The 25420-nt window shown below is 66.8% G+C and overlaps 6 protein-coding genes across 9 annotated transcripts; 3 read left to right on the plus strand and 3 right to left on the minus strand.

The window, feature by feature from the left end:
* Positions 1 to 204: 204 nt before the first annotated feature.
* Positions 205 to 3610, minus strand: CHLRE_08g385400v5 (uncharacterized protein). 2 transcript variants are annotated; one of them, XM_001694151.2, is made up of 4 exons: positions 2633 to 3610; positions 2356 to 2451; positions 1932 to 2075; positions 205 to 1418 (listed from the first exon to the last, which is right to left on the minus strand). In XM_001694151.2, exons 1-4 carry the CDS (start codon positions 3248 to 3250, stop codon positions 792 to 794), a joined length of 1485 nt encoding a protein of 494 aa, XP_001694203.2. In that variant the 5' UTR covers positions 3251 to 3610; the 3' UTR covers positions 205 to 791. The 2 variants fall into 2 exon arrangements, with proteins under 2 accessions (XP_001694203.2, XP_042922357.1); XM_043065356.1 differs by having other exon boundaries at positions 1689 to 2075.
* Positions 3611 to 3710: 100 nt separating this feature from the next.
* Positions 3711 to 6732, plus strand: CHLRE_08g385450v5 (uncharacterized protein). The gene is made up of 6 exons (XM_001694244.2): positions 3711 to 4145; positions 4375 to 4642; positions 4882 to 5052; positions 5257 to 5279; positions 5475 to 5562; positions 5856 to 6732. Exons 1-6 carry the CDS (start codon positions 3868 to 3870, stop codon positions 6213 to 6215), a joined length of 1188 nt encoding a protein of 395 aa, XP_001694296.1. The 5' UTR covers positions 3711 to 3867; the 3' UTR covers positions 6216 to 6732.
* Positions 6733 to 6740: 8 nt separating this feature from the next.
* CHLRE_08g385500v5 (uncharacterized protein) lies at positions 6741 to 13020 on the minus strand. 2 transcript variants are annotated; one of them, XM_043065358.1, is made up of 12 exons: positions 12219 to 13020; positions 11867 to 11937; positions 11294 to 11350; positions 10964 to 11091; positions 10608 to 10668; positions 10204 to 10282; positions 9890 to 10019; positions 9537 to 9683; positions 9052 to 9157; positions 8772 to 8916; positions 8370 to 8535; positions 6741 to 8113 (listed from the first exon to the last, which is right to left on the minus strand). In XM_043065358.1, the coding sequence occupies exons 1-12, from the start codon at positions 12226 to 12228 to the stop codon at positions 7996 to 7998; spliced, it is 1218 nt and encodes a 405-aa protein (XP_042922359.1). In that variant the 5' UTR covers positions 12229 to 13020; the 3' UTR covers positions 6741 to 7995. The 2 variants fall into 2 exon arrangements, with proteins under 2 accessions (XP_042922359.1, XP_042922358.1); XM_043065357.1 differs by having other exon boundaries at positions 12219 to 12800.
* Positions 13021 to 13084: 64 nt separating this feature from the next.
* On the minus strand, positions 13085 to 16890 carry CHLRE_08g385550v5 (uncharacterized protein). Its single transcript, XM_043065359.1, has 3 exons — positions 15841 to 16890; positions 15440 to 15524; positions 13085 to 15237 (listed from the first exon to the last, which is right to left on the minus strand). Exons 1-3 carry the CDS (start codon positions 16554 to 16556, stop codon positions 13675 to 13677), a joined length of 2364 nt encoding a protein of 787 aa, XP_042922360.1. The 5' UTR covers positions 16557 to 16890; the 3' UTR covers positions 13085 to 13674.
* Positions 16891 to 17080: 190 nt separating this feature from the next.
* Positions 17081 to 20268, plus strand: CHLRE_08g385600v5 (uncharacterized protein). 2 transcript variants are annotated; one of them, XM_043065360.1, is made up of 7 exons: positions 17081 to 17463; positions 17703 to 17771; positions 18337 to 18441; positions 18573 to 18722; positions 18881 to 18942; positions 19189 to 19401; positions 19854 to 20268. In XM_043065360.1, exons 1-7 carry the CDS (start codon positions 17419 to 17421, stop codon positions 20098 to 20100), a joined length of 891 nt encoding a protein of 296 aa, XP_042922361.1. In that variant the 5' UTR covers positions 17081 to 17418; the 3' UTR covers positions 20101 to 20268. The 2 variants fall into 2 exon arrangements, with proteins under 2 accessions (XP_042922361.1, XP_042922362.1); XM_043065361.1 differs by lacking the exon at positions 19189 to 19401.
* Positions 20269 to 20600: 332 nt separating this feature from the next.
* On the plus strand, positions 20601 to 25122 carry CHLRE_08g385650v5 (uncharacterized protein). The gene is made up of 11 exons (XM_043065362.1): positions 20601 to 20738; positions 20947 to 21036; positions 21286 to 21380; positions 21628 to 21781; positions 22160 to 22225; positions 22487 to 22564; positions 22788 to 22889; positions 23182 to 23316; positions 23597 to 23725; positions 23840 to 23910; positions 24268 to 25122. The coding sequence occupies exons 1-11, from the start codon at positions 20658 to 20660 to the stop codon at positions 24344 to 24346; spliced, it is 1080 nt and encodes a 359-aa protein (XP_042922363.1). The 5' UTR covers positions 20601 to 20657; the 3' UTR covers positions 24347 to 25122.
* The last annotated feature ends 298 nt before the right edge of the window (positions 25123 to 25420 follow it).

A 25420-nucleotide genomic window follows, 5' to 3' on the forward strand; every position in this document is an offset into this window, starting at 1 on the left:
GCCGAACTGCTCAGGCGAGCTCGGGCGGTGACCGCGCTTTCATGGCGATGCTGAAATGCACCCTAGAAGTATGGCGGCACTGCCGTTGCAATTGGTGCGCTCTGCGGGAGGCGAATCACTCCCGCGCCACACTTGACCACCGCATTTTAACGAACCCGGCGATGGCTGGCTAGCGCGCTGCATAGTCGCACATGCATATGTGATTCTGAACATTTATCTTGCGTCAATGAACTGAGAACGCGTGGAACTCCGGCGGTGCCTCCCCGAACCCGAACGGTTATGCAGTGAGTTCGGAGCGGCGCCGCTCCCCATCTTGCGCTGCCGCACAGCATTCAAGTGACAAATATCAGGAAATTGCTGTTTGGCGTGTCATCTAGCCGGCAGCCTGCCGAAAGTGACATCTACTGCGTGCACCTGGTTCGTGCTCGCCTTTCCCGGCCTCCGAACCGTGCAAGCTTTTTGGCACTCCCACTGTCCCACACTCCCCTCATCCGGCCCGCTACTCCTCTCGGCCGCCTACCCCCCACACGACGCAGCCACTCCTCAAATGTGCAACGGCGTTCTGGCATGGGTACTGTCACGTCGCCGCAGTGCATGCTGGCACCGGCGCACGCACCGGCAATCGCCGAGCCCTGATACCGATCCCTCCGAGTCCCGCCGCGTATCTTGCAACAGCCAGCGCCCCTTCGCATGACCTATCAGCACCACCTGCTCCGTGCAGGAGACCATGAGTCACGAGATTGCTGAGCACACCCTTGCCGCTGCAGCCCTACCACCAGCCCTACCACCGGCTACTGCCCTCCAGCAGTGCCGCCCCCGGCGCCCCGGCAGTACTGCGGGTACAGCCCCGCCGCCAGCCGCAGCACCAGCAGCACCCGGGCCTGCAGCGGCGTGCAGTGCGGGAAGCCGCGCAGCAGCAGCCCCCGCCGGCTGTACTTGGAGCCACTGCCGCGGTAGTAGTGCTCGTCGGCATTGGCGCCACAGCCGCAGCGCGACACCAGCACCACAGGCAGGTGCGCCGCCGCCGCCGCCAACTGCTCTGTCAGCGCCGCCGACAGGCTGCCGGTGCCGGGCGCCGCCACCACCAGCCCCACCAGACCACCACCGCCACAGCTCGCCTCTGCTGCTGCCCCGCCTGGACCACCTGCTTTCGGGCCTGCGCCTGCGCCCTCGGGACCGCCACCGCCAGTCACATTCACTGGCAGCGGCGGCGGCGGTGGCGGCCGCAGCAGCTCCTGGGGAATGAAGCCCGACACGCCGGTGGTCCAGATGCCCACCCGGCTCCATGGCGCCACGTCCGCAGCAGTGAGGGCGGCAAAGCGCGGGTCCCGAACACTCAGCCCGCCGTCGTCCTCGTCGCCGTCGTCGTCGCCGTCATCGGGCGGCCCGCAGTAGAAGCGCACACGGCCCTCGCGCACCTGGAGATGCGCACCGCGGAGTGTATGGTAAGGAATGGCGGGGGGGAAGGGTGCTGGTGGGTACGCTCCTGCTTCCCCTACTCGGCTCCAAGTGTCCAAACGGACTATGCGCCAGGCCATCCGTGGCTCCATACCCTTCCGCATCGCCCCTGCCCCTTGCAGTGACGTGTATGGGCCCAAGTCACCTCGATGTCCATTCCAGTAACCCCCGCCGCCTGGGCAGCTGCTGGCACCTGCCGGCCCCACGCACACGGCTCCCCCCTTCCGCACCTGCGCCACCGCTCCCCCCTTCCGCACCTGCGCCACCGCTCCCCCCTTCCGCACCTGCGCCACCGCTCCCCCCTTCCGCACCTGCGCCACCGCTCCCCCCTTCCGCACCTGCGCCACCGCTCCCCCCTTCCGCACCTGCGCCACCGCTCCCCCCTTCCGCACCTGCGCCACCGCTCCCCCCTTCCGCACCTGCGCCACCGCTCCCCCCTTCCGCACCTGCGCCACCGCTCCCCCCTTCCGCACCTGCGCCACCGCTCCCCCCGGCTGCGGGCTCCTGAACGCGCCCATGAGCTGGCTGTCGGCCTTGGCGGCCCAGCGCGCCGCCTGCACGCAGTCGTTCAGGCACACCAGCACGCCCCAGCGAGCCGCGGCCGGGCACAACGCCACCTGACCGGGGAGGGGGCCGCGGGGGCAGGGGGGACACTGGGGGCAGGGCAGGCGGGCAGGCGGATGACACGGGTGCCACGCAGCTGCCTCTCAACGCCGCGTCTGTGACTCCATTAGTCCAAGCATACACACGCCCGCTCGCCCCCACGGCTCGCCCCCCAGGTGTCCGAACTTCCCCCGCGCTCTGTGAGCTGGTTCTGGGTCTTGGTTTCTTTGCGACTGGAAGGAGACTTTTTCGCTGGGCTCGGGCACATTACCCCGCCCCCCGCACCCCGATTACCTGCACCGCCTGCTGCAGGTTGGCTGCTCCGTCGTAGCCCTCGATGTCGTACGGCTTCATGGCGCCAGTCACAACCAGCGGGCAGCCCGCAGCGGCCTGGGGGCAGCGCCAGCCGGTGCACAGACGTGTGTGTGGCTGTACCCTATGTACGACTGTATGAAGAGCAAGTCCGCAACAGCACGAACAGGCGAGCACTCCCGCTCCTCCCCCAGCTCCAACCCCCACCCCCCATCCCCCGCGACCAGAACCCCAACCGCTTCCTCCCCTCCCCCCTCACCAGCTCCAGCCCCAGCAGTAGGTCCAGGCTGAACGCAAACTCCTCCAGTGTGTCAGTGCCCGTCACCAGCACGAAACACACGCCGCCCCGGCCCTTCACGACCCCAACCCCACCGGGCCCACTCCCTGGGCCAGCTGCCACCGTCCCGCCCTGCGCCTGCCCCTCATCCTGCCCCTGCTCCTGCCCTGGCGCCTGGTCCGGGCGGTGCAGCTGCAACTGCTGCCGCACCGCGTCCCGCGCGGCGAAGACCGTCTCGAATCCCAGCTCCGCGCCGCTGCGAGCTCGCAGGTCCACGTGCGACCAGCTTTGCAGCGCCACAGGCGGCGGTGCAGGCCGTGCGGCGCACCCGCCAGGCGGCCACGCCTGTCGCTCCGCGGGCCCCCCTCCGGCAGCCTGCCCACCCGGCAACCCCGTGGGCCCCGCCCCGCCGCCCTGCTGCTGCTGCTGCTGCTGCCGCTGCTGCCAGGCCTGGCGGCGCTGCTGCTGCTGCGCCTGAAGTTGCTGCAGCCACTGGGGCTGTAGCACGTCGAACAGGCCCAGCGAACAGGCCATGGCGCCTGTGCTGGGGTCCACCTTCTGGAAGATGGTGCCCCCGGTGCTGATGAACACCAGGTGCATGGCGCGGCCCTGACCTGCAGACTAGACCGCGCGTGTGACTGTGCACGTGTGCCAAGCAGCTGCTCCTGGTTTGTGCCTCTGCCAACGCACAACTCCTTGCCCCGCACCCCACGATTGGTGAAGCGCACGCCGGCCTGCTGTCCTGCCTCGGAGCTGGGCCTAGCTCCGTGCGCACGTTGCTGGACCAGCTCAAGAGACAATCCGGCGAGCAAACACTACAGCCTTCGGGATCATGGCTACTCAGCAAAACGGACGTAGAAGGCAACTCGTGAAGAATCAATGGGCGTTTGGTTTGGCAGTTACATTCACTTCATGTTTTTCGCTAAGTCATGTGTCCAGCACACGATGGCAAAGAATGAGTTACAACCAGATGCTTTTTAATGGCGCGGCTTTCCGTGGATCCGGAAACCCGACACTGAGCAAATCCGGCCTTTGGCCCAGACCTTCATCATACGTGGCAATAGTCTGCTCCGATATACTCACCTGTCTCTCTCGCAGCCTGCATGCTCTTAGCCAGAACACGAAGTAGCGTGTACACATCTCGGCAGAACACTTTCGATAGGCAACGCTGCTGCTCCCGCCTGCGCTGCGCGGAAAGGCATGAGCTGAACGCGACGATGACAATACCTTTTGAGCATGGTGTCGCGGTCTTTGCACGTGGTGACGAGGTGGCTGGGGGCGCTCTCAGCCTGCCCGGACTGGAGCCCTTCTCGCAGCAGCTCCCCGCGGACGTGGCCCAGCTGCGCGGCTGGGTCACAGGCGGTCCCGGCCGCCTGCTGACGGCCATCGTGGCGGGGGGCTGGGACTTCAGCCTCATAGTGGAGCTGCGGCGCCTGGCGCCGGCGGTGTACGTGATCGTGTGGCACGCGGACGCCGTGGAGGACGCACACAACCGGTGGGTGGCTAGCAGGGTGACTGAGGGTGGCTGGGGGGTGGCTGCGGGCCCAAAGCAAGCTGCCTGGAGACATGGCGGCATGGCGCTGGTGGCTGTGTGGCGCTCACCTGCCAGGACAGCCGCTCCTAGTAGGTTCTGGGTCTCAGTTTGCTGGGGATTGGACCCCCCCCCCCACACACACACACACACGCACACACGCACACGCACTCTCTGCCCCTGGCCCCTGCAGGATCCGCGCCTTCCAGTCTGGCGCCCGCATGGTGTCTCACGACGCTGAGCACCTGCAGCAGGCGCTGCAGCTCATCACATCCATACGCGGAGCGGCGGCGGCGGCGGCGGACGCGGCGGCGGCGGGGGAGGCGGCGGCGGCGGCGGAGGCTGGTCTGGTGGCTCCGGGCACAATAGCCCAGCTGTCGTACGCCTGCCCCTGGTGCGGCCTGTCTGGACTGACGGGACCGGAGCTGTGGCTGCACCAGCCGCTGTACCACATCTATGAGGTGAGGGGCCAAGGGGCTCGGCAGTTTACTCAACCAACCCAAGATGACCAGAATGCCAGGGGGTCGCGCGGGGTAGCAGCTTGACAAGTATGGAGGGAGTCGCAATGGGGGAGCGTGGGGCCGCAGCATTCTCTAGAACTCCTGCCATGTATATGCCCCTCCATCGGCCCTTCTTGTTCCCGCTCTTCCGGGTCACACCCTCACACCACCTGCCCCGGCCGCCGTGTGTGGTGCCGCAGCTGGACAAGACCAAGGTGGACTGCCCCATGTGCCGCCACCACACCTCCCGACTCACGCGCCACATCAACCTGCAGCACAACCCCGCCGGACCCGGCACGGACGAGCGCACGGGCGTGTACGCGCTGGCGGTGGTGCGGCGGCCGGGGGACGGCAAGTTCCTGCTGGTGCAGGTGATGAGGGCCCGTGGAGGGGGTTGGGGGAGAGGTGCGAGCGGAGGGAGGCACGCAAGGACGACAGCACGTGTGTGCGGGCCGTGGGTCGCGGCACTCGAAGCGTACGGTACTGAACACACCGCATGTTGGGGGCGGCAACTCACACCAGTCCCTCCCTGCCGCATGTCATGCCCTCCTCAACTCGTCGTGACCACCGCACAGGAGCGGTATGGCGAGGGCTACTGGTGAGTGAGCACGTGCGTGCGTGGCTTGCATGCGGAAGGTGTCGGGCTCAGGCGGTAGCACTGGCCGCGCCCTGCTCCTGGCCTCCCTGTGTGTGGTCGTCCAGCACCCTCCTGCACCCCCTGCGCTGGCTCCAACTGCTGTGTCTGGCTCCAGCTGCTCATGCCTCCCCCCGCCTCCTCCCGCTTGGGCCGCAGGGTGCCGGGTGGCGGTGTGGACCCCGGGGAAAGCCTGGTGGGCGCAGTGGTGCGCGAGGCGTGGGAGGAGGCGGGGGCGCGTATCAAGGTAAAGGCCGGCGGGTGGACGGGTGAGGGTTCAGGGCAGGGAGAACCGCAGCCGCTGAGCCACCTCTCAAGGCCTCGACCGCCGCTGCTCAGCCAAGTACCGACACGGCGGCACACGGGCTGCGGGCGGTCAACTGCAGGCTGCTGGAATGATGGACTCGGACTTTGCCCCATGTCCCGCCACTGGCTCTTGCGCCCGGGCCCCGCCACTGGCCCCACCTGGCAGCCCACCACCTCTCCATCAGACACACACGCACATTCTTGTATGTTTCTTATGCTCTTTGGCACACACAGGTGACGGGCATCCTGGCGCTGGAGTCCTCGCACCGCGGCTCCTGGCGCCGCATCATCTTCCTCGCCGAGCCGCTGCCGCAGCCGCAGCCGCTGCCCGCCGCAGTCGCCTCCACCGCAGCCTCGGCCGCCTCGGCCCCCGGCGACGACGCGCGGGCCCTGAGGCGCTGCAAGACGCTTCCTGACGTGGAGAGCGCGGGCGCCTGCTGGGTGGCGGCGGAGGAGCTGGAGGGGCTGCCGCTGCGCTGTGTGAGCGAGCCACGCACCTGGATCCCCTGGGTGGCGGGCGGCGGCAAGGTGGCGGCGCTGGACCCCGCCTCGCCCGAGCTGACCCAGCTCTTCCCCGACTACCCGCTCGTGTAGCAGCAGCGCGAGGAGGCGTGTGGGGGTGGGAGAGGCGGGAGAGGGCGGTTGAAGGGGCGGACTTATGTGCCCGGCCCCAACGAACACGCCGCGAAGGGGAGGTGGAGATGTGGATATGGGGCGATGTTTGGATGTGGATGTGGGGCGGTTGGGGAGCTATTGGATGACGCACTGTGACGCCGACTCTTCGCGATCTGCCACCCGCTGTTGCTGGGCGGTGCGTACGGGGGCGCGAGCAGCTGCGCTGCGTGATGCGGATGGCTGGGCAGCTTATTCAGCCGCGGTGTGGCAACCGAGAACTGCTACTCAAAGTTGGGGGGTCGGAGACGGTGCGGCTATTGAGAATCGCGGCTCGTCATGAAATCCGACTGCTCAAGGGCGGTGTGTGCAGGCGTGGGTTTGGCGGCGTGGTCTGTGGCACGTGATCCTTGTCCGCTATCTCTGAACTCGGATGAACATCTCAAGTCATAACCCCTGTCCAGTGCCTGCCGCAATTTGGCTGGACTGGAGGATGCACATGCGGGACGCACAACATTTTTACACCGACGGACGGATGGCGCACACCGATTGTAAGCCCTCAATGCGCCTCTGGACACCAGGCATTCACTGATGTGCGCGGTTCCACGCATCGTCCTCTTCCGGCTGCTGCCCAGAGCTGGTGTTGACGTGCTTGAAGAAACGCAACACGCACAAGCGAACATGATGTCGATGGTGCTCCCGGTCCGCTTCAAGGGCGGGATGATGTAGTTGGTGGGCGCTCTCACACACATGCCCACGCCCGCCTGCGCGGCGGCCAAGATAATGCTCGCTGATGTGGTTGCGCCAAAAGGTATCCTGCACCAGCGCCATGCCACCGCGTGCCGCACAGACGCCATGCCACACCGCCCGCCGTGATGGCTGCAAGTGCAGCCCTAACCCGCCTTCAAAACGCGTCAAACTTCACGCGTCTCCTTTCCTTATCCAGCACCAGAGATAATTGCCTCCACGCAGCGTACACGCACATGCACACAAACACAAAACACACGCGGCTGGAGCACCTAAGGCCAATAATTCCCCGCGCCCCGCCAGCGGTGTGCATACATGTTTGCAACAAACGCACAACGGTTGCATCTGTTACCAACATTACATCCATGTACGGATGGTAATTGGTGATGTACAGATGCAAAAAGGTTATGGGCACGAACACGACGTGCGGCCCATTGATTTTGTGGTGTGTACTCCATAACGCTGTAAGCGCTCGTTTGTCCGGCTGTCCCACCGGCCACACCCTGCACATGTGCCAATGCAAGTCCACCTCCCCCGCCCTTGGCGCAAATCAAGACACGCACACGCATCGCATGCTTGCATTATGCCATGTTCACATGAAATAATCCTATCCTGTCCACCTAGCCACCGTGAATGCACGTTCACAAGACAATCATGAAAGCCAATGATGGCATGCTCAGCAATCCAAGCGCAGGGCATAGCCTACCACGAGAAAGAAGTCAACTTAAATATCAGCGTTGCAAAAGCTTTCTCGTTGTGCCGCATGCCCCGGCCTATCAAAATCACATACTCGTTCATCGCCGGAGGGAGGCACGCCGCCGCAGGTACTCGGCCATTGCCATGCGCCGCACGTCCCCACGCCCAGCCACATCCGCGACAGGCCACAGGGCGCCCGGGGCGCTGGCTGCTGCTGCCGCTGCAGCTCCTGCCGCCGCTGCTGCCGCTGCAGCTCCTGCCGCCGCTGCTGCTGCCGCTGCTGCTCCTCATCAGTGCTTGCGGCTGGCCGGCGACGCGGTCAGTTGGTCTTCTCCCACACCGCCCAGTCCTTGCCGCTCATCACGAACTTCCAGCCCTCGGCCTCCTTGGGTAGCAGGTTGCCCATGTCATAGCGCGGACCCAGCTTCACAGTCACCCTGCAGGGCGAAGGAAAGAGGGAGGGGGGAGAGCGGCGGGTGAGTGGGATGGGTTCACAAGCGGTAGCACGCAACAAGGCTCACGGCAACACGTCCTGGCTTTCGCGGACCCTCTTCCCGCCGTGCAAGGCCCTAGCGCCCACCCTCCAACCGCAACGGCCCCCAACCGCAACGGCCCCGCGCAACCAGCAGCCCTGCAGCCATAGCGACAGCCTCACACCACCACCACCGTCACCGCCACTGCACCGCAACTCACTTCTCTCCGACGCGCGCCACGTACATGTCGGGCTCCGCCGCCAGGATCTCCAGCTTGCTCTCGGAGTGCAGGCCGGCGCGCCGCCTCAGCGCCACCAGGCCGGTGATGGCCTTGCGCACGTCCTCGCCCCAGTCAAACAGGTGGTCCCAAAACACACAGGGCACGCCTGGGGGGTGGCGAGGTGGTTGATGTGTGGCTTAACGACACAGGGACAATGCCGCACCACCGCCCACCAGAGAGCAAAGCGAGTGGCCGCCACCACCTCTGGACCACCCTGCAGCCATCCATGTGACCCAGCTCTCCTGGCAGGGTATCCGGCGACTAGGGCATGCGTTATGCCCGGCCCGGCCCCGCCCTTCTGCCCTCCCGCCGGCCCCAGCCGCCGCCAGCCATGCGGCTCACCCGGGTGTGTGAGGATGTAGGCGTAGCCCAGGCTGACGTGGCTGGAGGGGAAGGGCCAGTGCTGCTGCGTGCTGCCCGTGTCGTGGTTCTCAATGAAAGTTACCGCCTTACCCGGCCACCAGCCCACCAGCCCCGGCGCCTTGCCCTGCACAAGCACAGCGCATAAGTTTCAGTAGGACAAGCGTTCACCCTCCCACAGCTGCAACATCCAAGCAAGCTTGCATCCAGCCTATACCAGCGCACTCCCTCCCATACACCCCTCACGCACGCCCCCACCCACCTGCCGGTCCCTCAGTCGGTCGTACTGCGCCCGCTTGACCGCCTCCTGCAGCAGCCCCTTGGTGGGGAAGTCAAAGGCGCAGCAGCGCTCGCCGTTGCCCTTGATCCTGTGGGCAGGCAGGGGGCGGAGAGGCGCGGGCAGCTCAAGGCATGCACCGGGGGGTGACGAGGGGTTGTGCAGCGCGCCCGCCTGCGCGGCGCATCAAGCACCCGTGCCCTTCCCGCCCCGCCCCGTCCCGCCCCTAGCCATCTCGGCCCTGCTCCTCTCATTCTTGCAGCTCTGCACATGTGGGGGCATGTGCCCACAACAGCCCTTCGTCGTCCTCCAAGCAAACGCGCCCATCCACACCGGCGATCACACACGTCAGTGCACACACACGCCAGGACACCCATACACGCATATGCCCCCGAAGTAGTAGTTTAGTTGGGGTTACATTCAAGATTATGATATTATCGGGGGTGGAATAAGCTACCGCCCGCACGCACCAGTCGCACAGCCTCTGCCTCGCCGCGTCCTGGTTGTACTCGAGGTCGCTGCCGGCCCACACCAGGTCCACCCAGTACTCGCCCACGTTGAGGCTGTCGGCGCCCACCGTGGCGTCCACGTACTGCGTCACGAACTGGGCGCCGTAGCTGCAGGGGGTGTTTGGGGGGGGGAGGGGCGAGTGGATGCGGGGGGGGGGAGCGGGCGTGGAGGAACACGACAGCGCGGATGGGAATACCCGGGAGCCGAGCGCAGCTATGGCGCGTACTATGGCGCTGGTCCCGGCTTATAAGCTCCCAGCATCTCAGCTGCTACATTGCTCCGCCCAGCCTGCCTCATGCAGCCCGGCACCCACCCGCGCGCAAAGTCCAGCCTCCAGCCCTCGAAGCCGATGTCGCGCTGCAGCCAGCCCAACCAGTCCACCAGCGCAGCCCGCAGCTCGGGGTTGGCGTGGTCGAGGTCGGGCGCGGCACCGTAGTCGTCACCTGGGCATAATCCCCCCCATCAGGCACATACTCACAGCTCGTCATCATACGAGAAGTGCCTCCTCCTCCTCACACGCTCAACGCTCAAGCGCCCATTCGCTAACTCCCCACCCACCCGAGGAGCCTACACCCCCTTACAGCCCCTCCTCCCCCGCCCTGACAGCCCTCTCATCCCGCCCCTCACCCGTGTCGGGGTTGCCCTGCCCCTTGAACTCCGGGTCATTGCAGGTGATGGCCCAGCGGCCCCAGTCCAGCCGCCGACCCTGCGAGCCCAGCGGGGATGACAGGGTGTGTGGCATGCCACGTACGGTAGATATGACACGCACAGCCATAGCCACGCCACGCAAGTAATATGGGCGATGCACTGGGGCCATGCCTGCCCACCGGTGCCTCACCATCAACCCCTCGCGCCTGCAAGAACTGTAACCCGCTGCGAATGCTGTTCTGCCCCACGTGCTTACCCAAGCGCTCCCCGCCGCCCTCCCCGCCTGGTCACTCGGCCCTCTACCCCCCGCCTTCTCGTCCCTCCTCCTAACCCCTGCCTCCTCCTCCCCTCCTCCTCCTCCTCCTCCTCCTCCTCCGCCCCACCTTGTGGTCGACATCGTCACGGAAGCGGTTCCACACGCCGCCCTCCTGCTCGTCAGCACACCTGCACAAGCAACACACGTTCAGCACAAGCAGTCAGCCAGGCAGTCGGGCACTGCCTACTGCCGCCTGCAGTGCAACGGGGCCACACATTGCCACAAGACGTGCTCACAGGCGGCAGTAGGCGGCACCCAGCACCTGCTGTACAGTGCACGCCCTGCCCCACCGGTCTGAACGTGTGTGAATGCCTCACCCTCACATAGCCATGGGTCCCCCTCGCACACCGTCTTTCATGGGCGGGTAGCCTCCTCCCCCTCAGGCTTCTGACCTTGTGGCCTTCCCACGGCCTGCGCACTCACCGGTGGTTGATAACGATGTCGGCGATGGGCTTGATGCCCGCCGCCCTAAGCGCCTGTGTCAGCCGCACCAGCTGCTCCTTGGTGCCGTACTTGGAGTTCAGGTTGTACAGCTGGCCGGGCAGGTAGCCCTGAGAGGAGGTGTGGGGGAGGGAGGGGAAGGGGTGGTGAGGGATGGAAGGGGTGGGACAGGCGGCCGTGGAGGCCATAGCAGGCGGGTGCAGGTGTCAGCCCATTGAGAGAAACACTAGCCAGCCAGCCAGCCAGCCAGCCAGCCAGCCAGCCAGCCAGCCAGCCAGCCAGCCAGCCAGCCAGGCATCACGTGCTCCCCACCTGCGGCGCCACGCTCTGGGACGGCGGCGGCAACCAAACGTGCGTCACTCCCACCGCCTGCATGGGGCGGGGGCGCGTGGGGGGATTGGAGCGGGGACGGTGTCGGGCAGAGGCGCGTGCCGGTACGAGGGGGTGGCAGTCTTAGCGGTCAGCCGCGGCCGTGACAGCACTCCTCATATGTGGACTACTGGTACGGACGGAGTAGCAGGTGTGTCCATGTGCTGGTGTGGGCTTCGGAGGCGCCCACTCACACCTTGGGCCCTGCCGCCGCCCCCACGAACCCATGTGGCGCCGGTATTGCTGGTGCGCCGTACATGTGGGTCATACAAAGTGTGTGTGCAGTACAAAGTTCTGCGGGTTGGGTTACAAGTGCGCCGCGAGCCTGGGTACGTAACTCGATGGTCAGCGAGTCAAATGCCTACAGTCTACGGCCAGCGCCGACATAAAGGGCACGGCGCAAGGACGTCCACGATCAAGATGTAGGTCAAGCCGCCTCCGCGCGCTGCGGGCTGGTCCTGGGTGGCGGCTGAAATGAACCACGGCACTCCACCCCAGCCCCACCCGGCCGCGCACCTTGATGGCGTCTACCTTGCTGGCCACGGTGTTGTACCAGGCGTTTTTGAAGCAGCTGTCCCAGGCAAAGCCTGTCAGCGCAGGCGGCATGGGAGGCGGGCATCAGACGGGGCGGGGGAGTGGCGTGGCGTGGCGTGGCGGGCTGGGGGCAAAGGACAGCGAGAGCACCAGCGGGTAGGGCCTCCACAGCCAAGGGTTCTCACGTGTGGGGTTGTGGGGCTGGGCGTGCACTGGCCTGGGCACTGCTGGCTGCAAACCCAGAGAGTGTGCGGGCGGTATGCAGCAAGGCCCCCCTCAATGCGAACCGCGGCTGTTGACACGTCATCTGGCCCGGTTGATGCCCGCCGCTCACCCTGCAACATGACGGCTTTCTTGTAGCCGCGGGGCGCTTGCCAGAACGCGTTCTGCCGCTCCCATCCAGTGGAAGCCTCTTCGCTGTCACTGTCTGAGCCAGAGCGCGGCTTAGATACAGTTGGCGATGCCGACTGGAAATCGGCTCGGACAACAACGCCGCGACGGGCCGGCCGAGAGGCCAGTGGGCCCTTTGGTAAAGCACACATGCGATTTGAGTTGCCGGGCCGTGCAGCCAACCCACTGCGAAGGCGGGCATCCAATATCGCCAACTGCATTTGCGGCAGCTCCTCCGAGATCAAGGTCAATGCCAGCAAGCGTTTTTCAATAATAAAGCTGTGCTTAGGTCAACGCGATGATAGTCCCGTGAACGCACTCCGAGGGCCAGGCCAACTCCCAGAGTAGTAAAGCGAGTTCAAATAGTTGTGGCTCCGTGCGCAAGTGATAGCATTTAGACTTCGGTGGCCAATAGCAGAATGTCACTAGAATTCGTCACCTAGGTGCGGCCGTAATTTTAGGCCACGTCGGACACATTGCGTGACACCGAAGAACGTCCCCCCAAACTGTGCTAGATTTGGAGATGACTCGTGCGGGCACAGCTAGCGGGTTCGAAGCTAGATTTCGATGAAGCAACACACCTGGGCAACGGCGCGACCGTACTTTCACCCTCAGTGTGCAAGTTGGCCGTGCAGCAATGCACCCCACCCCCCGTCAGTATTACGCCGTCCACCGCCGAGCATAGCCAGGCCTTCATGCCAGGCTACTCCGGCTAACAGGCGGGCGGAATGCGTCTTCATCCCTGGAGTGTATGGGCTTTTAGAGCGCGGACTAGGTGGGGCGTGGATGAAGTCCCGTCCAGGGGTGCCCCTGGTCCCGTCCTTACACAAGTTCACAACTCTCATGGCAAGGGATCCTGCCTTCTCATCATGTTATCGACGATACTTACAACAATGCGAAACCGAGAAAGCAATTGAGTATGTTGGGCCCTTAACATGCGTGTGTCCAAGAGCCTGATCTCCTTCCCTGGTACCTTCCGCAAACCCAAAATCCCCTGTGCCCCGTGCAGCATTTGGTCTGAGTCATCCGGGCGCCTCTGCGGCGCCTGGGCGGCGATCGTGCAGTCCCCGCCATGGCGTCTGACTGATGCACTTGGATGTGGGCTACTACTGCTCATGACGCTGGCCACACATCCGGTAACACATCACTATGTGTATCTAAGCCATACCACATTAGGCTCCCACCGTTGCGTCTGAATGGCATAACGGTTGCCCAGTGAATCCCTACCTCGGGCTCCTGGTGCACGTGTGCAGCCGCCGTGAGCCACTGCCGCCCGGCCAGCAGCAGCAGCAGCCGCAATTAAACACGCGTAATGCATCCTGCGTCATGTATAACACCACCACACAGGCACAGACCTACACATTCCAAGCCACGCGGCTGCCCATACAGGGTCACGCAGGCTAGCGCCGCCCGGCTGCGCCTCTCCTCTTCCCAGGTGGTGGCGCGGGCGGCGGCGGCGGCGCCTTCTGCTTCTTGCCCCCCTTGCCCTTAGCCGGCTTCTTCTTTGGCGGCGGCCGCGGTGAGGGCGGGCGGGGCGAGGGCGAGGGCGAGGGCGGCGGCGGCGGCGGACTGGCGTCCTCGTGCCAGGGCGGCGGTGCCAGCTCCTCGGGCGGCGAGGGTGAGGGCGGCTGGGGCCGTGGCGGCGGCGGGCGACGTGTCGGCGGCGCCTGGGTGGTTTCGGTGATGGCCGGCAGCGGCGAGCGCGGTGGCGGCCGGGGCGGCGGGCTGGAGGCGGCGGGCCACTGCGGCGGGCGGCCGGGTGGCATGCGGGGTGGCGTTGGCGAGGGGTGAGGCGGGGATGGTGGGGCCGGGCTGGGCGGCTCGGGGCTGGGCGGCTGAGGCGGCTGCGGACTGGGCGGCCGGGGTGGGACAGGGGAAGGGGGTGGCGAGGGCGGGCTGGGCGGCGGTGATGGAGGGCTGGGCGGCAGCGGCGGCGCCTGGCAGCACAGCAGCCAGTTGCTGGTGTAGGGCACGCCGGGGGCGGGCAGCGCCGCGGCGTGGGCGCGGTCGTCCGCCAGGGCCCCACACGCCACAGAGGCGGAGGCGGCCTGTGCGCTGAGGCTGAGCGCGGTGCCGCAGGGCAGGCCGGCGGCGGCGGTGATGAACGACGGCGACACCGTGAGCGCGTTGGCGACAGCGGCCGCGATGGGAAAGGAGTAGGCGGGGCCCTGAACCACGTAGGCGTTGAAGGCGCTGCCACTGCTGCCACTGCCCGCCAGCTGCACCACACAGCCCAGGCCGCTGTCCGGCACCACCCCCGGGGTGCCTGTGGCCGCCGCCGCAAAGGCCGCCACCGCCGGCACCAGGGCGTTGCAGCCGGCGGAGGTGGGCGCCGGCGCCCAGGCGGGCAGCAGCACCGTCAGCCGCAGCCAGTCGGGCTTGGGCGAGGGCGGAGGCGCGGGCGGCGAGGGAGGCGGCGGGGGCGGCGGTGAGGGGGGGCGGGGTTGGGGAGGCAGGGGTGGCGGCGAGGGTTCTGGGGAGGGTGGCGGGGGAGGCGGCGGAGGAGATGGTGGCAGGGGCGAAGGCGGCGTTGGAGAGGGCGGTGCCGGCGAGGGTGGTGTCGGTGACGGCGGCGCAGGGCTGGGAGGTTGTGGAGAGGGCGGCAGCGGCGAGGGTGGCGGAGGCGGCGGTGGTGAGGGCGGGGGAGGTGATAGTGGGTTCGGAGGCGGTGGGGACGGCGGCGGGCTGAGCGGCGGCGGCGGCGGTGGCGGGCATGCGGCTTCTGCCAGCACCAGGTCCGGGCTGCAGGTCTTGGCGTGGAGGGCCCCCAGGGGCGAGTTGGGCAGGAAGGGCTGCGAGGCGCCTCCCGCCCCCCAGGCGCACACCCGCAGCTCGCCCGCCACCACCGGGGAGCTGCCGGGTGTGCTGGCGGCGGCCACAGCCGCGCCCCAGCCGCAGCCGGGCCCCAGCAGTCCGGCGGCGAGGCGCCACAGCGCGGCACTGCCCAGGCGGGCCATCAGGTCCTGAGGCGGGAGGAGGGCAGGGAGGGTGGATTCATCAAGTGCTACGTGTGAAGCAACAGATGGCAGGTCAGCACTGCCGCACAGCTAGGCCGCGCCTCAAGCCTCCATGTCAACGCCCGTGCCCCGCCCCCTGGCCTTTCTATTGCACTCCCCTCTCACCCCCTCCTGCTGTCCCCTTCCGGCCTGCCCCCCTGCCGCTCACCTGCAGCCCCTCCGCCTGCACGTAGGCCATGGAGGCGCTGATCTGCGCGCCGCCACCCAGTGTGTCACACGTGGCGCGGCTGGGCCTGCAGGGATTGGGGATGGGGGTGGGTGTTGACGGCGGGCGGTAAGGGTGGGGCGGCAGGTCAGCTCAACCTGCCAGCCACTAGTACGAGTCTGGAGCTTTGGGCGAAGCATCAAGTACTGTCAGATCAGTACGGTATGCAGTGGAGGCCATCTGCAGAATGTGGTTCACTGGTGCGTAGGCAAACCCATGCGTCAGTACCATTTTGCAGTTTCCGCATACCTTGTTGAGCCCCCCACAACCAGCCTCGCCCCCACCAGACACACGCACGCCGGACACCCACGCGCGCCATGCCCCCCACACCCACGTACACACACCTGTATGGCAGCTGCATCATAATGTCGTACAGCAGTGTGGGGCAGTCGGACATGAGGTCGAAGCTGCCAGGCAGGCTGTACAAGTCCAAAACCGCCGTGTACTGCGCCGCGGCGGGCGCCGGCCCCAGCCCCCGCAGCGGCCCACCCGCCAGCGCCGCCAGCAGCGCCGTCAGCCACCAAGTCGCCAGCGGCGCCAGCGGGCTGCAGGCAAGGTGGCATCGCCGACGCCGGATTGGCGACTGGGGCCTGTGCCGGCGCTGGCACCCCTGGTCACCGCCTGTCCCACTGTTGCTGCTGCCGCTGCTCGTGGTGTGTCCAGCTGTTGACCTGGGAGAGCCGTCTGGTGCTGTGGACGTGTCAGCAGCTGTGTGTTGAGGTGCGGAGGAGCAGGAGGAGCAGGCGGCGTCACAGCCAGCCACCTGGTGGTGGGAGCAGCTGCAGGGCGGCGCTCCGGCCGTGGTGCGGTGGCCGGCTGCAGCCGGGCACAGAGGCCCAGAGGCCGCAGCGCAGCGGGCCGTGTCGTGTGTGCTTGCGGTCCTGTTGCATGCCTCCGTGCCGTCAGCCCCTGTGCACCACCGGTGCTCTTCGGCTGCTGAGGCGGGCGCGTAAGGCCCATGCACCTGCCGCAGCCGCTCCCCACAGCTCTGGGGTCGCCCCTGCTCGGCGACAACAGAAGCTCCGTCGGGCCTCCAGAACCACGCTATCCCTGTCGTCATCGTGCCGCGCGTGGATGGCACGACTCCTCTGCCACTGGCGCACGAATGCGCAAACTTCAAGATACTGCTGCTAGCTTATGCACTGGAGGTCGAGGGAGCACTCTCCCGCTGGCCCAGTAGTGCGACTGTGCAAGGAATTGGTGTCGCTGCGCCCGCCCGGCAGCATTAGGTGGGCTCGTTGCGCATTTGCATCAATAGTTGTACCAAAATGATGCACGATGCCCCTCGTCGTGGGAGCCAGAGTCAACTCCGGGCGCCCAGTATGTAGCGTGTGTCAGTTGCGCTGTAATGGCTTTTCGCCGGCGAGGCCCTCGATGTGCGCGCTTTTGGTTCTTGTAGTTAGTGTAGGCTAAGTAATTTGACTGTGTTGTGAATCCCCGCCGCTCGCGCCTCGCGGCAGCGAGCTCCGCGCAAATGCGATTGCGCATGCCGTACAGTTCCCGTGGTTGGCTGCTTTTTTCATGGTATTGTGTTTCCCACATGCTGCGAGCAGTATCAGCAAATCAAACAGCTATTTTACGATACAAAAGGCTGAGCCTGGACTCTCGGCGTAGTTTAGGGGCCCCTGTGCGCACGCAGCACACGAATGCGCACTTGTATGCCGTTGAATTTAAATACTGTCGAGCCTAAGTGCTTAAGCTCACGAGCACAGCCTCAACAAGCGTTTTGCTCCCGATGGCGAACACTAGGCTCGCAGACGAGGAGGGGCCACAGAGGTTTCACAGAGGTACACGCAGCCTCAGATAACGGTGACGGGCCGGGGCCATCAGGTCGGGATGCTGCGTCGGCGCCCAAACCCCAGTCCGCGGCACCAGGCCCGCAAGGTGCCTCCGGCGTTCCCCCCTGGGCGCTCATGGGCCGCATGGTGGCCTCCGGCTCTATCGCACTCAACAAGGAGCAGAAGCAGGTGCGGCGGGGGCCGGCACAGGCTTGATGCATCATGCATGGTGCCGCCAGCCCTGGTCAAGGAGTAGGGGAGAGTGTTTGTGCAGGGGAAGGGGAAGGGATGGGTGTTTGCGCAGGGGAAGGGGAAAAGATGGGTGTGTATGTGTGGTGCGTTGGGCGGAAGACATGGTGCCATGGCCCGCTTCACCACCCCCGCCAGTGCCTTCCGGCCTGTCCGCTCCCCCCCTTCCCGCCACACAGATCTTGATCACCTCGGCCGCCTCGCGCATGAGTGGGCTGGAGGCGGACGTGTTCGACCGGCAGCTGCAGGTGGGGATGCGTGGGTGGCTGGGTGGCTGGGTGGGAGTTCAGTCAGTTCACTCCAATCCCAACTAAACCAAGACCCAGAACCATCCCACAGAGCTTGGAGGAGGTTTGGTCTTACCCTTGTCTTGGACACCCTTGAACCTTGTCCTTCTGGGCGGCGTAGACGGTAGACCGGCGACCAGCGACTCGCTTACATCGAGTGGCACCCAGGCTCATGGCACGCGTTAACCCAACGCGCCGAGAGCAAACAGAGCGCAACACTCTAAGACACTCACATGCGGGGTACCAGAGCCGCACCGGCGCCAGGTCGGGAGCGCCGGCGGCGTGACGAACACGTGGAGGGTGGAATGTGGGGGGCAGTAAAGCGTAGGCATCAAGGTGGTAATGGACATCCTATCGTGGGTGCGGGTGTGTGGAGCGGCCGCGACTGCTGCAACCGGGCGCGTGTGCGCAGCCCCCCCCTGCTGTCTGGAGGACTGGGAGGTGCAGGGCTCGTGCTGTGTGGACCCGCCCAACCGCCCAAGCCCCCTCCGCCTCGCCCCCCCCCCTCCGCCCCCCTCCCCCCCAGGAGCTGCTGACGCTGCTGCCCGACCTGCGCGACCGGCTGCTGAGCCTGAGCCCCGCCATACTGGTGGAGCTGGCGGCGGACACGGCCGGAGTGGCGCTCAAACTGGTACGGGGGGGAGGGAGGGAGCGATCGCCGTGTGCAAGCCCATGCCAACATGCCAAACACACTGCCCGTCTGACCACGGCCCACACCTCCCTCACCCACTCGCCCACCCCATCCTCTTCCCCCCCCTCCAGATCCAGCTGCGTGAGTGGTTCCCGGCCGCCAACCTGGGCATGCTGCTGGCTCGGCGGCCCACACTGCTGACGGCGGCGGAGTGGGGCGGCGTGGCGGCGGCGCGGGACAAGCTGCACGCCATGTTCCCCGAGGGAGGAGTGGACGACCTGGTGCGGACCAACGGGGGGGGGAGGGGGGGCGTGTCGCGGGCTACACGCCCGAGCCCTACGAACAGGTACCCCCGTCATTCGGGCTGTGGCGTTGACTCCCCTCCCTCCCGCCCCCCCCACCCCCGGAACCTCCCCTTCCCGCCCGCTATCAACTCCAGGTGACGCGACAGCCGCTGCTGCTGGTGGAGGATGTGGACGAGCTGGTGGGGGAGCTGGAGAGGTGAGCGGCGGGTGGCGTGGGGGTGGCTAGTGGAGTGGGTGTGTAGATGTCAGGTGGTGGGCAGACGCGAATGGCTGGGTGTAGCACTGCTCAGTCGGTGGCGACAGCCGCACAGCACTGCAGTGGTCAGGGTCCAGACAGCGGCGACAGCGCCAGCAGCGGCGCCCAAGGCGGCAGCACCCAGCAGCGCCGGCGGCCCACAGCACAGCACAGCGAGCCGCCCCTCCCGCTGTCCGGTGCCCGCAGGCTGCTGCTGCCGGCGGAGGGCGGAGAGTGCAGTTCCGGCGGTAGCAGCACCACCAGCGGCACCACCAGCACAAGCAGCGGCGGCCCGCAGCCGCCCGCTGCTGCTCCGGGTCTGCCTGTGCGGCTGCGGCGCGGCCCCGGGGGTCGTGACCTGCTGCGAGCCGACCCCGACCTGCTGCTGGCGGTCATGAGCAACCGGCGGCTCAGCCTGTGGTAGCTGGGGGGGGGGGGACCCGTGGAGGCGGCGGTGGGTGCAGCGGCGGTGGCGGGCGCACAGCCCTTCCAGCCGCAGGGTCAGGGTACCGGGGGGCAGGCCACAGTGCAAAACGGCGGTGGCGGTTGCTGTGTCCCACTGCGCGGTGGTGCGGTTCTAGCTGGGCATCGCTGCAAGCAAGGCGCAGAGGTGAGAGGTGCATGGATGCGGTGTCGGCAGCAACAGCCACCTCCAGCCGCCTCGGCAGCGACAGCCTACAGCTTAGGGTGCTGGCGGTGGCGCCTGTGACGGCGCAGCGCTTTCCGTCAGCGGTAGCGGAGGGGAGGGGCCTGGTCCATTTTAGGCCGCCTCCCCCCTTCACATGAACGGCTACCCCCCCCTCCCCACCACCACCACCGGCTGCAACCTCCGCCCTCCGCCCCCCCCCCTCCCCCTGCCCCTCCGCACACAGGCTGCTGCCGGGGGTGGACATGCGCCTCATGCTGGCCCGCAACCCGGGCATCGTCACGGAGCTGCAGCGGGGGCCGGGGGCGCTGGGGCCGGGCGCGGAGTTCATGGCGGGGCCGGCGGGGCCCAGGCACGGCGGGCCCGCGCAGGGGGGCCCGGGGGGGCGGGGCGGGCAGGCTGGCGGCGCGGGCGGCGGCTACCGGCTGAGTCCGGGGTCGGACCTGGGGCTGGGGGGTGTGGACTGGCTCTGAGGCGGGCTGGGGCGGGCGAGGAGCGAGGAGCGAGGGCGCAGGGGCGCGGCAACATGAAGACTCGGGCTTGGGTGCGGGCGCCCGCGGTGGCGGCATGGAGATGAATGGAGGCGAGAATAGAGCGGGGTAGAGCTCGCGTTTGCGGTCGCTGTGTAAGAGAACGCTCCTGTTACAGACAGCACACGCTCTCTCTTTCGCGCAAACTGTCAGCGATTCATCTGCGGCGGCAGCTAGCCTTCTGAGCCCTGCCCGTTCAGCAGCCTGTACCTGCGAGCGCACCGCCGCGGCTGCCGCTGTGCGTCCGCGGCACAGCAGCCTGTGAGCAGCAGCACACCAGGCCACACAGTAGTGGGCCCGGGCTGTGCGGCAGGACCGAGGGAGCTGCAGGCGCGAAAGGGCGGGACACCTGGGCGACCCACGCCGCGGCCCAACGCACAGCACTACTGCGCGTGCCCAAGCTCCCACTCCCGGCTCCCACTGTTAACCGCACTGCTGTCTCTCATTGGCACCGCCACAGCCGTTCATCACCGCGGCGGCGCCTGCGTGTGCGGGCAGCAATGGCCACTGCCGCGAGGTACCCGGCAGCGGCGCCGCGCAGCTCGGCCACTGAGGGACTGCCGCGCCTGCTCAACAACAAGGTGCGGGGCGGCAGGGCCGGAGGGGCGCTGGCAGTATTCTACTTCAAGCCAAAGCCAACAACGCTGAGGCCCAGGAAACGAAGCGAGCCCAGAGAGGGGATGGCAGCGGCGCGGGGGACACCTCCCCTGCTCCCTCTCCCAGCCCCATTCCTGTGCCGCGCTGCTCACCCCTCCCTGGCCCTCCCTGGCCCCGCCTTCCTGCCTGCAGTACCGGCTGGAGCGGCGGGTGGGTGAGGGCACGTACGGGGTGGTGTACAGGGCCACGGAGCTGGCCAGCGGGCACACAGTGGCGGTCAAGGTGGGTGGGTTGGGGTTGGGGGGCTGGGGGGAGGGGTTGCAAGTACCCACCTAAACAAAACTGAAGCCAAGGGGGAGGGGCAGTGCTCGAAGTTCAACATGGGGCGCCACCTGCCAGGTGGGCTGAGGCGAGAGGACGGGTGGCGAAGCGCAGCAGCAAGCCGGCACGTACCTCTGGCCCCACCCCACCCCACCCCACCCCACCCCCTGCCTTGGCTGCCTGCACCCCCCCCCCGCCCCACCGCGGCAGGAGATGCGGCCTGACGACAGCGAGGAGGGGGTGCCCAGCAGTGCCCTGCGCGAGATAGCGCTGCTGCTGGAGCTGAGGCACGACAACGTGGTCAGGTGGGTGTTTGCGTGTGTGGGGGGGGGAGGGACGAGGGTAGGGAGAGGCGAGGAGAGGCAGAGGCGAGGGGACGAGAGGCGAGGAGAAGGGGGCTATTTGCCTGAGCCTGACGAATGCGGCCCATTGTCAAGACGAGGAAGAGGGGTGTTTTCGGGTTTTGTGTTCCGGATAATGCTCATGTCAACATGCCATGCACATGCGTCCACTCATTCACTCGCCCACTCATCCGCACATGGTGCGTCACAGGCTGCGCGAGGTCACACGCGACCTGTCGCGCCCCGACCCAGCCGCGGCGGCTGCAGCGGCCGCAGCGGGCGGGCGCTACCCGGGCGGCGGCGGCGGCGGTGGTGGTGCGGGCGGCGGCGACAGTGCGCAGCTGTTCCTGGTGTTTGACTTTGTGGTGAGCGGGGTGGGGGCCACACGGGGGCGCGTGACTGTACGTGGGGTGGAAGGGACGGCGCTTGCAAGCATGCGGGTAGGGTCCATCGTGCAGGGGCAGGCGTCAGAGCTTGGCATTGCCCGGGTCCTTCTCCCCTAGCACTACCTTTCCCCCTGCGTCTGAACGCCTCGTGTCTGACTGCGAGTGATGTAACCATCCCCGAGAATTGGTGTATGTTTGCGAGTTAGCAAGAGGGGAGGGTATGAGTGCGCAAGCACACAGAGGCCATCGGCATATGATGGGACACATCACACACACGCACACACACATCACACACACACACACACACGCACACACACATCACACACACACACCCTCCCTGCCCGCCCCCCGCTGCAGGACATGGACGTGCACCGGCTGATGCAGCTGTACCCGGCACTGGGCGCCAACGCGCAGCTGGTCAAGGTATGCGGGCTGGGAGGGGGGGCGTGTGGGGGACGTGGGACGTGGGGGAGGTCACTGACACGGACCCAGACGCTCCAGGCCAGACCCCCAGGGCCGGGGGCCGCCTCCTGTGGGTGTACGGCACCCCGTACCGCATCCCACTCGGGCCCCTCGGATCTCCGGCCCACCCTGTGGCCGCCCTTGCCCTGCCCCCTCAATATCCATGCCCTCTCCCCTCCCTGCACGCCCCTGCGCCCCCTGCCCCCCCTGTCCCCCCGGCAGTACCTGACCTACCAGCTGCTGTGCGGGCTGGACTACTGCCACCGCCGCCGAGTGCTGCACAGGGACCTCAAGCCACAGGTGCGTGCAGGGTTGGCAGGGGCGGCAGGGGCGGCAGCGGTGGCCAGGGTGGCAGATGAGTCACACCAGGTACCACTCAACCATTGCCCTGCCTTGCATTGATGCTGTACCTTATGCCACGCCCCCCTCTCGCCCATCCTCCTTCCTCCCTCCCCCTCCACACACACACACACACACACACACACACACACACACACACACACACACACACACACACACACAGAACCTGCTGGTGGATGTGCGGGGGGGCGCCAACTCACTCAAGATCGCGGACTTCGGACTCAGCCGCGCGTTCGGGGTGCCAGTCAGGCTGCTTAGCCCCGAGGTGGGCGGGTGTGGCGGGTGTCCGAGGGCGGTGGGGTGGGGGCGGGGAGCGGGAAGTGGGTGGGCAGGTGAGGGGACACAGTCATGGGTCCTGAGAGCTCACGTGGCGCTGGGCGCGGGACCGCGTCCTGGGAGGGAGGTCGCGGCGGGGCCACTGCACCTGGGCCCAGCACACGGCCGTGACCGTGTGTATCCTCCACCCCGGGGGCAGCCATACAAACACACCACACACATCTCGTGCCTTCCACACCCCGCCTCTGCGCCGCCCTCCACACCTGGCCCCCCCCCCCCAGGTTGTGACCCTGTGGTACCGCCCTCCCGAGCTGCTGCTGGGCGGGCGGCTGTACGGCAGCCCCGTGGACCTGTGGAGCGCCGCCTGCTGCGTGCTTGAAGTCAGCAACAGATGGCCGCTGTTCCCGGGGGCCACGGTGGGGGCAGGGGGGGTTTAGTGGGGCTAGCGGGGTACGAGGAGGAAGGAGCCTGGGGTGAAGGCTGGGGAAAGGAAGGGATGGACGGCAGGAGGGTGGGCGGGGGAGGGAGAGGCAGTCATTTTCATGGGAAGTTGGGGAGGGTCTGATGGCCCTAGCGACTCCACACACCCCTTACTACCCGGTGTCCGTTCCCAGACCCCGCCGCCCCTTGTGTCCCAGTCCTTGCCCCTGTCGCTGTCGCTGTCGCTGTGGCTGTGGCTGTCGCTGTGGCTGTCAGGAGATCGACACCCTGATGAAGATCTTTGAGAAGCTGGGCTCACCCGATGAGGCCAGCTGGCCGGGCCTGGCCGACCTGCCGCACTGGCGCCCGCAGATGCCCAAATGCCCGGGCCGCAGCTGGGAGGAGGTGAGGGGCGGGGTGGGGGGTGGAGGCGGAGGCGGGCAGAGGCTACTCAGAGGCAGGGGGGCTGGAATGAGCTACCTTCCCCCCACGCCCCCCCCCCCACACACACGGGCACAGATCGCTCCGCGCCTGGAGCCCGCCGGCCGCGACCTGATGCGCCGCATGCTCACATACGACCCCGCGCAGAGGTGGGTAGGCGTGTGAGTGATTGTGGTGGTGGTGATGGTGGCAGGGTACAGAGTGGTCGAAACTGATGCCGATCAACCTGATTTCCAGCCCAAGAGTCGATTTTGGCCGTACGTACATTTGGGGGGGCGTTGTATACATCATTCCTGGATACAAAGAGGCACGACGGCAGGCGTAGGCGCAGTGCCGCAGAGCCAGGTGCCGGCGCCATACCGTCCGGGGCTCATTCATCGTAGGCTAGTGCATCCTGGTCCTGGTCCTGGTCCTGGTCCTGCTCCGTACACTGGTACGGTGAGCACACCCCACATCCCCCCCCACACACACCACATGCCCCCCGGCCCCCTGTCGGTGCCCTGCAGGATCACTGCCGCCGCCGCGCTGCGCCACCCCTACTTCGCAGACATAGGCCCGCTGCTGGAGCACCCGCCGCAGCTGTAGCCGACTAGCGTAGTGGGCTGGCTGGCTGGCTGGCTGGCTGGCTGGCTGGCGAGGGTGGGGGCGTGGGCGTGGACGGGAAGACATGAGGTACGGTACTGGCTGCTTGTGTGTTGACTGGGCGGCGGGCCGGTCGCATTGCCCCATGAGTAATGGGCGGGGTTGGTGCAAGTTGGCGGTGATGGGTGGAGCACTGCAGGTGCCTGGGGTGTGAGGTGGTGGCTGCTGCCATGGGGTGGCTGGGCCGGGCGGGTGGCGTATGCCACCGGCAGGACGGGTGGCATGAAGGGGCGGGGGGATTGCGCCAGTGCGTTACAAAAATGTGGCTATGTTGCGATGTCATTACGCCATGACCCCAGTAGGGACAGAGAGATGACAGGGGGGGGGGTGTCGATGGAGGCGGGTGTCATGGAATCAACCATTTTGGGACATGCAGAATGTTTAGTCGGATGAGCCCGCCGTATGTGCTGCCGGTGTCTTTGTGCTGCATCACAAAGCGCAAGCACACAGGGGCGTGAGTCCGAGGCTCGGAACTACCGTATACTGCCGTACTGCAGGGGAGCGACGTGTCGGCCCGTATGAGCTGGTCGAGCGTAGCAAGTAGCCCCGAGTGGCGGCTGGGTCTGGTGGTCACGGCCTTACGGAGTCAGTGGCAAGGAGGTTAATTTGTGGCAAGAAGGATGGTCCGAGGGGAATGGGGCTGAGCCGGGCTGAGCCCAAGCCATATCGTCGCCGTTTCGTGGCCCTTCGAGGCCGTAGGTGTCGACACTACCTCAAGTTCTCAACAGAAGCTCGGAAGGGCAGCACGAGTGGGGTTCTGAGTGAGCAGGCTGGACAGCTGTGGCACGTTTCCGCCCGCACGTACCCATCGAGCTCGCTCGCTCGCTGGCCAAAACCAGTCCATTTCGACCGCAGGCGAGCGTGGACCGCCCTGCCACTCAACCAGTAAGTCAATGCTATGTATGAGAAGTGTCTGAGAGCGCGGGGGAGTCAGGGGTGACCTTTTTGCCGTCGGGGAAACCCCCTATCTGCCCCCAAGACCCCCCGCACGGAAAGGGCCGTACGGCACTGGGGCAA

Source organism: Chlamydomonas reinhardtii, chromosome 8 (genome assembly GCF_000002595.2).
Source record: "Chlamydomonas reinhardtii strain CC-503 cw92 mt+ chromosome 8, whole genome shotgun sequence".
Taxonomy (NCBI): domain Eukaryota; kingdom Viridiplantae; phylum Chlorophyta; class Chlorophyceae; order Chlamydomonadales; family Chlamydomonadaceae; genus Chlamydomonas; species Chlamydomonas reinhardtii.